General features: G+C 48.3%; 1 protein-coding gene across 1 annotated transcript in view; it reads left to right on the forward strand.

Moving 5' to 3' along the window:
* IFI30 (IFI30 lysosomal thiol reductase) overlaps positions 1-2612 on the forward strand; it is a 10199-nt gene extending 7587 nt beyond the window's left edge. Inside the window, exons 5-7 of the mRNA XM_079960923.1 lie at positions 158-313; positions 1404-1476; positions 2469-2612. Coding sequence (XP_079817049.1) covers positions 158-313; positions 1404-1476; positions 2469-2542 — 303 coding nt within the window. The 3' untranslated portion in view covers positions 2543-2612. The remainder of the gene's footprint in view (positions 1-157; positions 314-1403; positions 1477-2468) is intronic.
* The last annotated feature ends 11605 nt before the right edge of the window (positions 2613-14217 follow it).

A 14217-nucleotide genomic window follows, 5' to 3' on the forward strand; every position in this document is an offset into this window, starting at 1 on the left:
TATTGATTCAAAGCCTTAAAACGTATTTTATATCGCTGACTTTTCATTTCTCTTCTTTGTATATTGTATTGTTGTTTTATTGCTGTGGCCGACAGCCGGCGCAGATAAAGATCCATTCCTTCCTCCTCATTCTCTCGCCACCCTCTGATCTCTCCAGTGCATGAAGTTGTACCCGACCAGCGAGATCCCCCTTGCCAACGTCACGTCTTGCGTGAGCGGAGACCTGGGCAACAAACTCATGCACCAGAACGCCCAGCGCACTGACGCCCTCCGCCCGCCCCACAAGTACGTGCCGTGGATCGCTGTCAATGGGGTAAGTCCTGGTCGGAGGTGCCCAAATTCGCACCCGCTGGTCCTGAGTTCGAGTCTCGCTCCACCCGCAGATTTGAAAGCCAGCACCGAAAGCAGGGCAGGTGGTCCATTGGTTTCGGATAACCGCCGCGACCCCTTTCTTCCAAATAAGCAAATTTAATTTTCCATTATTAAAGCCCAGTAACAGCCACTTTTTATCAATGTCAGATTACAATTCCCGTCCGATTATACATTTTGAGTGACTTCCTGTGGGCTCGGTTTCGGGGCGCAAAGTCCTTACTCCTTCCTGCTTCCGAAAACTTAGCTGCCGTATTTTCCCGTGTGTCACATTATCTTAATTTTGGGAGGACTCAAAATTATGAAAATGGGGGGAGATTTTGCCCCCATTTATAAGACTACACCCCCTTTTTAAACATTATCTTTTAGTTAAAAAAACAACAACCCTAGTCTTATACACAGAAAAGTACAGTAATCCAATTGCCTTCAGTCACGGCCTTTAGTCCCTTATCGACAGCGACAGACTGATTGACTTCCATTCCTGTTGAGATATTTAATAATAATAAAAAAAATAAATTCCCACAGAAAGAGTTGCGTCGCGACCCCCACATTGCAAGGGGTTGGGCTGGATGACCTTTTATTTAGCTTTGGCGTTCGGACCCGGGAGAGACCCGAGTGCGAATCGCCACTCACTCGAAGGTCGCTGTGGCCAGTCTCTCTCTCTCTCCCTCGCCTACTTTGCAGGGTTGGTGTGACGATAAAAAGGGGGGAATTGGGGAGAAAAGTGAGGGAAGGTTGGGGTGTGAATTGTGGGCTCCTTGTGGCGATAAAAGCGGAAGAGGGGAGAATTCGCACCCGCCACCTTGAGTTGCAATTCCTGCGTCGCCCGGGTTTGGACTAGAGGACCTCTGGGGTGCCCTGTTCCATCTCTAGGTCTGAAAATGCAACAATTAAAGAAACTGGGTGGATTACCAGGGGTGCGTTCCTATTTCAGCAGAGCGCCCCGAGTTTTCTGCCGCAGGGGAGGGATTGTGGGGGACCCTCCCCATTGCCTGCCCCACTGATTCCCTTCTTATTCCGCCCCCCAACCCCAGAACCACACGGAAGAACTCCAGGGTGAAGCACAATCGAACCTCCTCGGGGTCATCTGTAAGCTGTATAAGGCAAGTGCTTGTCTAATAATAATAATAATAATAATAATAATATTTATACCCCACCCATTTCCCCCTTTCTCTTTCCCCTCCTAGCTGGGGGTCGTGCCCCTCCCACTATGAATTTGGGACGGTGTGGGGAGAGCCAAGGGTCCCCTTTGGGGGTGGGTCATTTCGCCCTGCCTCTTTTGTTTTTGCTTTAATTCCCCCCCCCCATTAATTTTAAAATTAAATTCCACATACAGTTTGGGTTTTTTTGCTTTAATCTCCCTCCTTTAATTTTAAAATCAAATTTCCAGAAGTTCCACATACAATTTTTCTTGCTTTAATTAAATTTACAGAAATCCCACATACAATTTTTTTTTTTTTTTTTTTTTTGCTTTAATTTCCCTCCTTTAATTTCCAAATTAAATTTCCGGAAATCCCACATACAATTTTTTTGCTTTCCTTTCACCCCCTTTAATTTTAAGATTAAATTTCCAGAAATTACACATATATTATTATTATTATTATTATTTGCTTTAATATCCCCCCTTTAATTTTAAAATTAAATTTCCACAAATTCCACCTGCAGTCTTTACTTTTGCTTTATCCCCTCCCCTTTAATTTAAAAAAGAAAAAAAATTCCGGAAATTCCACGTGCAATTCCAATGCACTTTTTTAAATATATAAAATAAATTCTTTTGCATTATTGATTATTCTCATTCCTTTTTCTCTGATGTTTCCCTCCCTTTTGCTGAACCCTGCTCTCCCCTCTTTTAATATATATGACTGAGGGTGCCCTATAGGGACCCTATGGGGGGTTGCCAGAGAGAGAGATGGGGGAGAGAAAGGGGGAAATGGTGGGGCAGAAAGGAAACTGTGTGCTAGGTTGCCTCCTAGGGCCATGGGTTCGAATCCTGCTTGGGGCAAAAGATGCCTCCATTTGCAGGGGGCTGGACTAGATGTCCCCCGGGGGTCCCTCTGCGATTTTATTATTTATCTCCCCCCTTCTGTCCCTGCAGGGAGAGCTGCCTCCCGCATGCCAGCACAAACGCAGCTCCTTGCCTACCTCCCCGCAAGATGCCTGCCTGAAGATCTAGCTCCTCTTTCCCCAACACGCCTGTCTCTAGGGCTGGGGCTGGGGCTGCCCCCCCCAAAAAAAACCCCCACCCCCCAAAAAAATGCACACGCAGCCGCGGTGCCCATCCCGCCTCAGGTGGGTCAAAGGAAGCGACTTCCCTGCTACTGTTGTTATTCCCCTGCGGAACTCCCTGCCACAAGGTCTGGAACCGAGGAGCAGCTGGGGAGGAAGGAAATAAAAGGAGCACCGCTAGGCGTTTTGGGAGTCCGGAACGAGAATCAGGACCGTTTCTCCCTCCTTCCGAACCTGATGGGCGAGAGGGAGGCGAGTTCTGATCCTGCCAGAGAAAGAAACGGACACCCTTCCTTTTTGCGAATTGCAAAAGCACTGCCAGGTTGTTATTTTACCTTCTCTCTCTCCCCAAAATGGAAATTCTGCCTTTAAAAAAAAACAACAATACTCCAAACTGATTGGTTTCTTTTCTGGCCGAAATGCTTCCCTTGTCGGTTTTTTTGTGGGTGGGGGTCAAATCCGTACCAAGATTGCAGATGCCCCCCAGGGTTTTGGCTATTTAATTATTTCGCAAATTTTGCACACGGTTGGGTTGCTTAAACAAGCTCGAAAGACAGATAAAGCAATAAAAGGATCGAGGGGGAAAATCGACATGACAAGAACAATAATAATAGTAAATAATGATTTTATGCAATCCGTCATCTTTATTGGCATAGAGAGAATGCAAAGATATATAGGTCAAATCTCAAAAGGGGCATCCGTTCATAAAAGGAAATACTTTGAGACAGAACTATACAGACCTAGTTAAGAAGTGCGTCTCAAATCTTAGAAAACAATTTTATTATTTGTAAGTGGGCCCCCCATGGAAAAGGCTGGCCGAAACTCCTCTAGGCAGCTCCCAACAAAATATTAAAAATGCAATAAAATATCGGCTACTAAAAACCTCCCCATACAGGGCTGCCCGGTAATTAAAAACTTTTGAAAAGTTGACATAACGAAAGGCTGAAAAATGGGATTAAGGCTTGTCTCCAAATGCAGGAATTTTCACGGGAGAAACGTTGGAGGGGATGGAAGAGGACGTCCCTATTTCCAGGGGAGAAACGTCGGAGGGGATGGAACAGGACGTCCCTCTTTTCAGGGGAGAAACGTTGGAGGGGATGGAATGGGATGTCCCTATTTTCAGGGGAGAAACGTTGGAGGGGACGGAATAGGACGTCCCTCTTTTCAGGGGAGAAACGTTGGAGGGGACGGAATAGGACGTCCCTATTTTCAGGGGAGAAATGTTGGAGGGGATGGAATAGGACGTCCCTCTTTTCAGGGGAGAAACGTTGGAGGGGAAGGAATAGGACGTCCCTATTTTCAGGGGAAAAATGTTGGAGGGGATGGAATAGGACGTCCCTCTTTTCAGGGGAGAAACGTTGGAGGGGATGGAATAGGACGTCCCTATTTTCAGGGGAGAAATGTTGGAGGGGATGGAATAGAATGTCCCTCTTTTCACGGGGGAAACTGGAGGGGATGGAATAGGACGTCCCTCTTTTCAGGGGAGAAACGTTGGAGGGGAAGGAATAGGACGTCCCTATTTTCAGGGGAAAAATGTTGGAGGGGATGGAATAGGACGTCCCTCTTTTCAGGGGAGAAACGTTGGAGGGGATGGAATAGGACGTCCCTATTTTCAGGGGAGAAATGTTGGAGGGGATGGAATAGAATGTCCCTCTTTTCACGGGGGAAACTGGAGGGGATGGAATAGGACGTCCCTCTTTTCAGGGGAGAAACGTTGGAGGGGAAGGAAGAGGACGTCCCTATTTCCAGGGGAGAAACGTTGGAGGGGTGGAATGTGAGTCCACCGTGGTCTGATGCTGCAGCCGGAATCTCCCTCTGTTCTCAGCCCCCCCCCCCCCCGCCTCTGGCCTTCCTCCCTCGCCCAGGCCAGAGTCTTTTTCCTCCTCCATCTCTAATTTGGCTTCCTGGAGAGATTTCCTTCCTCTGCAGCTTCCTGCTGTTTAATGGAGTGCATGGGGAAATTGAGAGGAATGGCCATGTTAAAAAGGAACAGCCCCCGTCCTGGGTGGGGGCCCTGCGAGTGCCACCCGTGGGGCTGCTTTTCAGGGCCTGATCACCCCTCCGTGATGGGGGTCTCGGGGGCCACATCCAGTGAGCAGGAAGGGGGCAGAAAGCCTGCAAAAAAGGAGAAGGCCTTGGATGGGGGTGTCTAATAATAATAATATTTTTTGATTTATACCCCACCCTTCCCGGTTCAAAAAACCGAGCTCAGGGCGGCTAACAGCAAATTTAAAACACTTAATTGATGCAACAAAAAAGCAGCATAAAATACAGTATAAAACGTGAATAAAAATAAATTCAGAATTCAAAAATCAATTGCAGGGGCTTGATTTCCCCCGGGTCAAAGACACAGCTGAATACACACACACAGGCAGGGAGTTTCAACAGTGCCCCTCTGGAGGCTTTGTTGTTGTTGTTTAGTCATTTAGTCGTGTCCGCCTCTTCGTGACCCCCTGGACCAGAGCACGCCAGGCACTCCTGTCTTCCACTGCCTCCCGCAGTTTGGTCAACTCATGCTGGTAGCTTTGAGAATACTATCCAACCATCTCGTCCTCTGTCCTCGCCTTCTCCTTGTGCCCTCCATCTTTCCCAACATCAGGGTCTTTTCCAGGGAGTCTTCTCTTCTCATGAGGTGGCCAAAGTCTTGGAGCTTCAGCTTCAGGATCTGTCCTTCCAGTGAGCACTCAGGGCTGGTTTCCTTCCGAATGGAGAGGTTTGATCTTCTTGCAGTCCATGGGACTCTCAAGAGTCTCCTCCAGCACCAGAATTCAAAAGCATCCATTCTTCGGTGATCAGCCTTCTTGATGGTCCAGCTCTCACTTCCATACATCACTACTGGGGAAACCAGAGCTTTTACTATACGGACCTTTGTTGGCAAGGTGATGTCTCTGCTTTTTGAGATGCTGTCTAGGTTTGTCATCGCTTTCCTCCCAAGAAGCAGGCGTCTTTTAATTTTGTGACTGCTGTCACCATCTGCAGTGATCATGGAGCCCAAGAAAGTAAAATCTCTCACTGCCTCCATTTCTTCCCCTTCTGTTTGCCAGGAGGTGATGGGACCAATGGCCATGATCTTCCTTTCTTAACCCGGGACAAAATACTTGGCTAGCCCCCCTCCCTGTAGTTAATGGTTCTTCTTCTTGAAATCATTTTTATTTATTTGATTTTTCCAATACAAAGTTATAACAACCCAGATATATATGGAAATACATCTAAGCCATGGGTAGGCAAACTTACGGAGTCATTGTTAAAACCGTGTTGATGGAACACAATCTTACTTGGCTACGAGGGATTGAAGAAGAAGAAGAAGAAGAAGAAGAAGAAGAAGAAGAAGAGTCTCTGTCCCACGTTGCCCAGTCAGCTGCTTTAATAATAATAATAATAATAATAATAATAATAATAATAATAATAATAATAATATTGACACCTGGTCCCTCTGCCTGTGTTGCAACCCTTAAGCCGCAATTCCCATCATCTGCCAGGAAGAGGCAACAGAGGGCCATCGAAGCCTCTGGGAAATACGGATTTTTACCTTATGAGAGCGGAACCCCTATACTTTGCGGGGTGCATGTGCCTTTTTGGTATGTGTGTGTCAGTCAGGAATGCCGGACAATTTTTGGGGAAACCTGCATGCCTGTCCCAGCTTGTCTGCCTGCTGCCGTTGGTCTGCAAACGTTAAATAATTGCATTATTATTACTTTTCTTTTATTATATGATTTCATACGGCTCCTCCTCCCCAGAAAGGGACTCGAGGCGGCTGGCAAATAAAGCACAGGAAGCAACGATTTAAAAAGCAATTGAACGTTCAGGCCTAGGATTGGAGAGTTGGGTGGGACGCCCTGAGATCCTCTAGTCCAATGCAGGAATCTCAAGAGTTGGGAGGGACAATGGGAGTCATGTAGAGCATCCCTTGCTCAAGCCCACGACCCTGAGATGAAGTGGGACATGAATTCAATCACTGTTCAATCACTTTGTTTTGTTGTTGTTGTTTAGTCTTTATTTGTGTCCGCCTCTTGGTGACCCCCTGGACCAGAGCACGCCAGGCCCTCCTGTCTTCCACTGCCTCCCGCAGTTTGGTCAAACTCATGTTGGCCGCTTCGAGAACACTGTCCCACCATCTCGTCCTCCGTTGTCCCCTTCTCCTTGCGCCCTCCATCTTTCCCAACATCAGGGTCTTTTCCAGGGAGTCTTCTCTTCTCATGAGGTGGCCAAAGTCTTGGAGCCTCAGCTTCAGGATCTGTCCTTCCAGTGAGCACTCAGGGCTGATTTTCTTCAGAATGGAGTGGTTTGATCTTCTTGCAGTCCATGGGACTCTCAAGAGTCTCCTCCAGCACCAGAATTCAAAAGCATCCATTCTTCGGCGATCAGCCTTCTTGATGGTCCAGCTCTCACTTCCATACATCATGACTGGGAAAACCATAAAATCACTGTTTTACAAGCATGAAATCACTGCAGGACTCTGAGTATATTTCTTTCTCTTTTTTACATTTTATTGGTTTTTTTACATATCATTTTCAACAATCATTTAACCGCTTCTTATCTTATACAATATTTTAGACTTCCGTCAACCACCCCTGATGATTTCCCATTCTTTATCACTTAATCTGCCTTTCTTAATTTCTCAGTTACTCTTAATTATCACTAACTAATCATTCTCTTCATCGTCTTCCTTGCAATATTTCAAATCGTCCTCCTTACAGAACTTCTTGCAGTCCTACTAGCGTCATCTGTTCGTTACAATTGCTTTTCAAATAGTTCATATATTTACTCCAATCTTCTGAGAATCTCTGGTCCCGCAGGTTTCGAATCCTTCCTGTTAATTTATCTAATTCTGCGTAGTCCATCAATTTCATCCGCCGTTCTTCTTTCGTCGGTAATTCTTCTTGTTTCCATTTTTGTGCCAAGGACTCTGAGTACCGTATATTTCAGTCGCCCCTCTCCCTGCCCCTGCCACAGCTGTCCAGGGAGGCAGGAGAGGATATATATTGTTTATTCATATCCTTCCTAACTTGCTCTAGCAAGTTCCTTTACGTAGCAGACTTCACATTCCCCTTCCATACATGCGCAGCAGATAACTGGTTGCAGGCTCGTGTGAGCCGCTCAATATACACAATTAAATCTGGCTGGTCCAGATTGGGAAATAGGGATTCTAGACGCTGGACCCAGGAATCCCTTGCAGACAGCCGAAGTGCCTGGAGACGGGCGGTCAAGTCGTGTATCCACAGCAGTGACCAGTGGTGGAATGACCACTTGGAGGAGAAACGGCCTGGGGTATCTGCAGCAGAACATCCAGGCACATTTGGTGGGTCTCCGACAGCCGTTTAGAGATGCCGACGGCAAAGATGGAGCCTTCTGCGTGCCAAGCAGGGGTCCCCATGGCCCTTGCCCGTCCAAGGCGGTGGCATTGACACGCTGCGACTCACTCCAGCCTGCGGTTCTTGGGCCCTGGCCAGCCACAACTGTAGGAATGTTCACGGAGGCAGGAGAGGATATATATTGTTTATTCATATCCTTCCTAACCTGCGCTAGCAGATAACTGGTTGCAGGCTCGTGTGAGCCGCTCACTAGACACAATTCCATCTGGTGTTCTAATATTTTCCTGCTAAGACCCCTTTGAATCTCTCCTAAAAGAATGAGGATGACACAGTATTATTCGTAAGTACCGTATATTTCACTCTATAAGACGCACCAGACCACAAGACGCACCAATTTTGGGAGGAGGAAAACAAGAAAAAAACATTCTGAATCTCAAATGCCAGAAGAGCAAAAGGGATCGCTGCGCAGTGAAAGCAGCAATCCCTCTTGCTGTTCTGGCTTCTGGGATAGCTGCGCAGCCTGCATTCGCTCCATAGGACGCACACACATTTCCCCTTACTTTTGAGGAGGGGAAAAGTGAGTCTTACAGAGCAAAAAATATGGTAAATAAAAGAAGTTTACTTACACCAGGCAGAGCACAGCGCGATCCCTGAAGACAGACTTAGTTACAAATATGTACATGGGGCTCTAAACCAGGGGTCAGCAACCTTTTTCAGCCGTGGGCCGGTCCACCGTCCCTCAGGCCTTGTTGGGAGCCAGACTATATTTTTTGGGGGGGGATGAACAAATTCCTATGCCCCACAAATAACCCAGAGATGCATTTTAAATAAAAGGACACATTCTACTCATGTAAAACCACCAGGCAGGTCCCATAAATAACCCAGAGATGCATTTTAAATAAAAGGACTCATGTAAAAACACGCGGATTCCCAGACCGTCCGCGGGCCGGATTGAGAAGGCAATTGGGCCGGATCCTTTGGTGGATCTCCCACAGGGAGGTGAGTCCCAGCCCTGTTTAGAGATGGAGCCTTCTGCATGCCAAGCAGGGGTCCCCATGGCCCTTGCCCGTCCAAGACGGTGGCGTTGGCACGCTGCGACGCGCTCCAGCCTGCGGTTCTTGGGCCCTGGCCAGCGCATCTCTTTAACCGTGGCTCGTGTCGTCCGGAGGAAGAGGCCCGCGACTTTTCCGCAGGGTCCGGCAACTGGTGGGGGGGGAAAGGGAACGCGCCCCGGCCTCGGGGATCAAAAGGCGCCTTTGCAAAGACTCCCGTCTTCTTCTCTCCCCGGGTTTCGGCGCGGAGCAGAGACGGTTTAATTAAAGGCAATTAAACACGCTTAGCCGGTCCGGAGAGAAATGGAAACACTTAATTAGCAGTGGGGAAGAGGTGGGGGCCGGCCGGCAGGAAGGCTGACCCCGGACCCCGGAGGAAAGGGGGTAGACGGCGTCTCGTCACATCCGATTTGTACGGTTTGCAGCCTGCGCAAATCCGACAAGTTGCGATGTCCCTCTGAGCTCGGAGTTCGGCTGAGCTCCACATGGATCCTAATGAGGCACAAAATCTCTTTCTCTGCTGGGTTTTCGTAGAACAGAGCTGGAAGGGACCCCAAGGGTCATCTAGTCCCACCCCTGCAAGGCAGGGGTCTTTCGCCCAACATGAGACTCGAACCCACAACCCTAAGAGCCCCGCGCTCGACCGGCTGAGCTATCCCTGGTTGGTTTTATCGGGCTTACGGGAGATTTCCAGCAAACATTTTGTAACTTCTAGGGTTTGCCACCCTGGATGGCCTGATTATTAATGAGTATTTGTCTTGATTTGCTCGCACGATGTTTACACAGAGGTTAGACTATCTTAAAATTTAAGAGTTGGAAGTATGGAAGAGGACGTCCCTTTTTCATGGGAGAAACATTGTAGGGGATGGAATAGGACTTTGAGGGGACCCAGGGTTGGATTTTGGTTTGATGAGGCCCTCTGCTACTGAAGGGAATGGGGCCTTTCTATGTCCAGCTGTCCTTTATCCACAACAAATTGTCGCTGTTTTTTTTGTGTTGAATATATGCTATATGGTAATTTATGGACCTAAAAGGTATCTCAAGCCATTTGCACATCACAAAAGATGTATTTTATCAAAGTGATTGTTGAACTGAAATACAATTCAGGAGAAGTATATGAATAGTGAAATACAATTAAGAAGAAGTATATTCATAGCGAAACAATTATTAAACTCTAACTCAAAATGATTTTTGATTCATAACAAACTGAATAATGCAAACACACTGGCATTTGGCAAGATCAAAAGTTCCTTTAGAAACACCATTTACAAAGACTCATCATCTAGTCTCTAGAAACTTGCTATAACATGAAATAATAATAGGTGCAAATATATGATGCAAACTACTTTTTGTTGTTGTTGTTTAGTCGTGTCCGCCTCTTTGTGACCCCCTGGACCAGAGCACGCCAGGCACTCCTGTCTTCCACTGCCTCACCCAGTTTGGTCAAACTCATGCTGGTAGCTTCGAGAACACTGTCCCACCATCACGATGGAAACTACTAAGAATGATAAATAGTAGAATGCAAGCACCCTATATATAGAAAGGAGCAAACCAGGGATATTTGAGGGAGCAGGCAGGGGCCATGACTTGCATCTGAGGAGCCGACACAACACAAAACAAAACATGGTTGCTGTAAAGGTAAAGGGACCCCTGACCATGAGGTCCAGTCGTGACCGACTCTGGGGTTGTGGCGCTCATCTCGCGTTATTGGCCAAGGAAGCCGGCCAGCAGGGCTAAGCCGCTTCTGGCGAACCAGAGCAGCGCACGGAAACGCCGTTTACCTTCCCGCCGGAGCAGTACCTATTTATCTACTTGCACTTTGTGCTTTCAAACTGCTAGGTGGGCAGGAGCAGGGACCGAGCAACGGGAGCTCACCCTGTCATCGTGGGGATTCGAACCGCCGACCTTCCAATCGGCAAGTCCTAGGCTCTGTGGTTTAACCCACAGCGCCACCTGCATTGTGGTTTTATTCTGTTTTTTATCTTATATTTTGGAAATGTACATCCAGGTTTTCCCCCCCTTTAAACTTTTTGGGGGCCTCCAAGAGAGTGGGGCCCTAAGCTAGAGCTTGTTTAGCTTATACGTAAATCCGGCACTGATGGGACCCCCAGTCTCTAGGGGCCCAGATCCAGTGGGGAGCTTTCGACATCCTTCTGGACTTTCCCCAAAACTGGCGCGTCTCCGAAAGTTGGTTGTATGCATTTTTCCTTTCCTCATTCTGAGGGTGGCATGCCGTCCCCCTGAAGAGGAAACAAGATCCGAACAATGGAGGGAACATCACTTTGAAAGGCCCCCGTACGTTTGACAGGAGATAACGGGAGACACGAGATATAAACAAGGCCAGGAATTCCGTGCGTGAATCTGGGCACAGAGGCGAACGTAATGCCTGGAAATGTCTTCCGCTGCTTCACTGCGCTAATGCCCGCCGGCCTCTCAGATCTTTGGCCGGCTGGCTCCGGGGGCACAGCTGGCCGTTTGTTGACCATTCGGAGTGTAGCTTTCCGGATCTCCGGAGGGGGTGGAAGGAAGGCAATTTCATGCCAGGCATAAGGAAGTAATCCAATCAGAATCCCAGTGGCCTGGAAAGGCAGAAAAATTCTGCCCGGGTGTGTATGTGCGAAAAAAGGGGGAAAGTTGCCAGATTTGGTGAAAAACTGCAAACTGAAAAACTCCGTATGCAGTTTGCAAATTCTACAGCAATTCTACTTTTGGAAATCATTTTTATTTGATTTTACAATTGTTGTTTTGTCATTTAGTCGTGTCCGCCTCTTCATGACCCCCTGGACCAGAGCACGCCAGGGCCTCCTGTCTTCCACTGCCTCCCGCAGTTTGGTCAAACTCATGTTTGTAGCTTCGAGAACACTGTCCCACCATCTCGTCCTCCGTCGTCCCCTTCTCCTTGTGCCCTCCATCTTTCCCAACATCAGGGTCTTTTCCAGGGAGTCTTCTCTTCTCATGAGGTGGCCAAAGGCTTGGAGCCTCAGCTTCAGGATCTGCCCTTCCAGTGAGCACTCAGGGCTGATTTCCTTCAGAATGGAGAGGTTGGATCTTCTTGCAGTCCATGGGACTCTCAAGAGTCTCCTCCAGCACCAGAATTCAAAAGCATCCATTCTTCGGCGATCAGCCTTCTTGATGGTCCAGCTCTCACTTCCATACATCACTACTGGGAAAACCATAGCTTTTACTATACGGACCTTTGTTGGCAAGGGGATGTCTCTGCTTTTTGAGATGCTGTCTAGGTTTGTCATCGCTTTCCTCCCAAGAAGCAGGCGTCTCTTAATTTCGTGACTGCTGTCACCATCTGCAGTGATCATGGAGCCCAAGAAAGTAAAATCTCTCACTGCCTCCATTTCTTCCCCTTCTATTTGCCAGGAGGTGATGGGACCAGTGGTCATGATCTTCGTTTTTTTGATGTTGAGCTTCAGACCATATTTTGCGCTCTCCTCTTTCACCCTCGGGATGCGGGTGGCGCTGTGGGTAAAAGCCTTAGTGCCTAGGACTTGCCGATTGAAAGGTCGGCGGTTCGAATCCCCGCGGCGGGGTGCGCTCCCGTTGCTTGGTCCCAGCGCCTGCCAACCTAGCAGTTCGAAAGCACCTCCGGGTGCAAGTAGATAAATAGGGACCGCTTACCAGCGGGAAGGTAAACGGCGTTTCCGTGTGCGGCTCTGGCTCGCCAGAGCAGCGATGTCACGCTGGCCACGTGACCCGGAAGTGTCTCCGGACAGCGCTGGCCCCTGGCCTCTTGAGTGAGATGGGCGCACAACACTAGAGTCTGTCAAGACTGGCCCGTACGGGCAGGGGTACCTTTACCTTTACCTTTCACCCTCATTAAAAGGTTCTCTGGTCCATGGGGTCACGAAGAGTCGGACACGACTAAACGACTCAACAACAACAACAACAAAAGGTTCTTTAATTCCTCCTCACTTTCTGCCATCAAGGTTGTGTCATCTGCATATCTGAGGTTGTTGAGATTTCTTCCGGCAATCTTAATTCCAGTTTGGGATTCATCCAGCCCAGCCTTTCGTATGATGAATTCTGCATATACGTTAAATAAGCAGGGAGACAATATACAGCCTTTTGAACCAATCCGTTGTTCCATATCCAGTTCTAACTGTAGTTTCTTGTCCCACATAGAGATTTCTCAGGAGACAGATGAGGTATCAGGCACTCCCATTTCTTTAAAAACTTGCCATAGTTTGCTGTGATCGACACAGTCAAAGGCTTTTGCATAGTCAATGAAGCAAAAGTAGATGTCTTTCTGGAACTCTCTAGTTTTCCGATTAGTTCTACTTTTAGTTTAGTGTTTGTTTAATTTACTTGATTTATTTCTTTGCCCCCCGCCCATGGCTGAGCCCCTCCACCTGCCACAGCAGGGTGGGGCCTGAATTGGGTCGAGGGGGACCCGAGAGAGGACGTCAGGCGGAAAGAAGGTTCGATTTGGCCGAGGGCCCGGCAAAGGCTTCCCCCGGCCCCCGCTTTGCTGACTCAGCTTCTCCATGAGCTGGCCGGCTTGTCATCACGTTTTGGAGGGGCTCGCCTGCGGCAGCTGGGCTACTCCGAGCACCATTCGCACCTGCAGCTCTGAGCTCATGCGCCGGTGACACCCAGGGCCTGCTCCACCCGGATGACTGTGTGGGTGCATACCCTCCAATATTTCTCCCCTGAAAGGAGGGGCGTCCTATTCCTTCCCCTCCGATGTTTCTCCCCTGAAAACAGGGACGTCCTATTCCATCCCCTCCGACATTTTCCCCCTGAAAACAGGGACGTCCTATTCCATCCCCTCCAACGTTTCTCCCATGAAAATAGGGATGTCCTATTCTATCCCCTCCAACGTTTCTCCCATGAAAACAGGGACGTCCTATGGGAAAGAGGGACGTTCCGGTATCAAGTCAGGAACTGGGACGTCTTCTGTATATCTGGGTCTGTCCCTGGGAAATAGAGGGGCCTACACAATACAAAACACTGTTGCTGGATATAGGTTTTATCTTATTTATTTTTTATCTTATATTTTGGAAATGTACATCCGGGTTTTTTCCCTCTTTCATTTTTTGGGGGCCCGCTAACAGAGTGGGGCCCAAAGCTAGAGCTTGTTTAGCTTATACGTAAATCTGGCACTGATCCACTGAGGAGAGTCCAGAGGCCGCACTGAGAATCTGGACGGCCACATTCGGCCCCCAATATCCTTCGCCCTAGGCATGGGCCCCCTCAGCTGACATTATCGTGAGTTTATGCCCTGAGAAAGAGGCATATCGGAGACC

The sequence above is a fragment of the Podarcis cretensis genome (assembly GCF_951804945.1).
Source record: "Podarcis cretensis genome assembly, chromosome: 18".
Classification (NCBI taxonomy): Eukaryota; Metazoa; Chordata; class Lepidosauria; order Squamata; family Lacertidae; genus Podarcis; species Podarcis cretensis.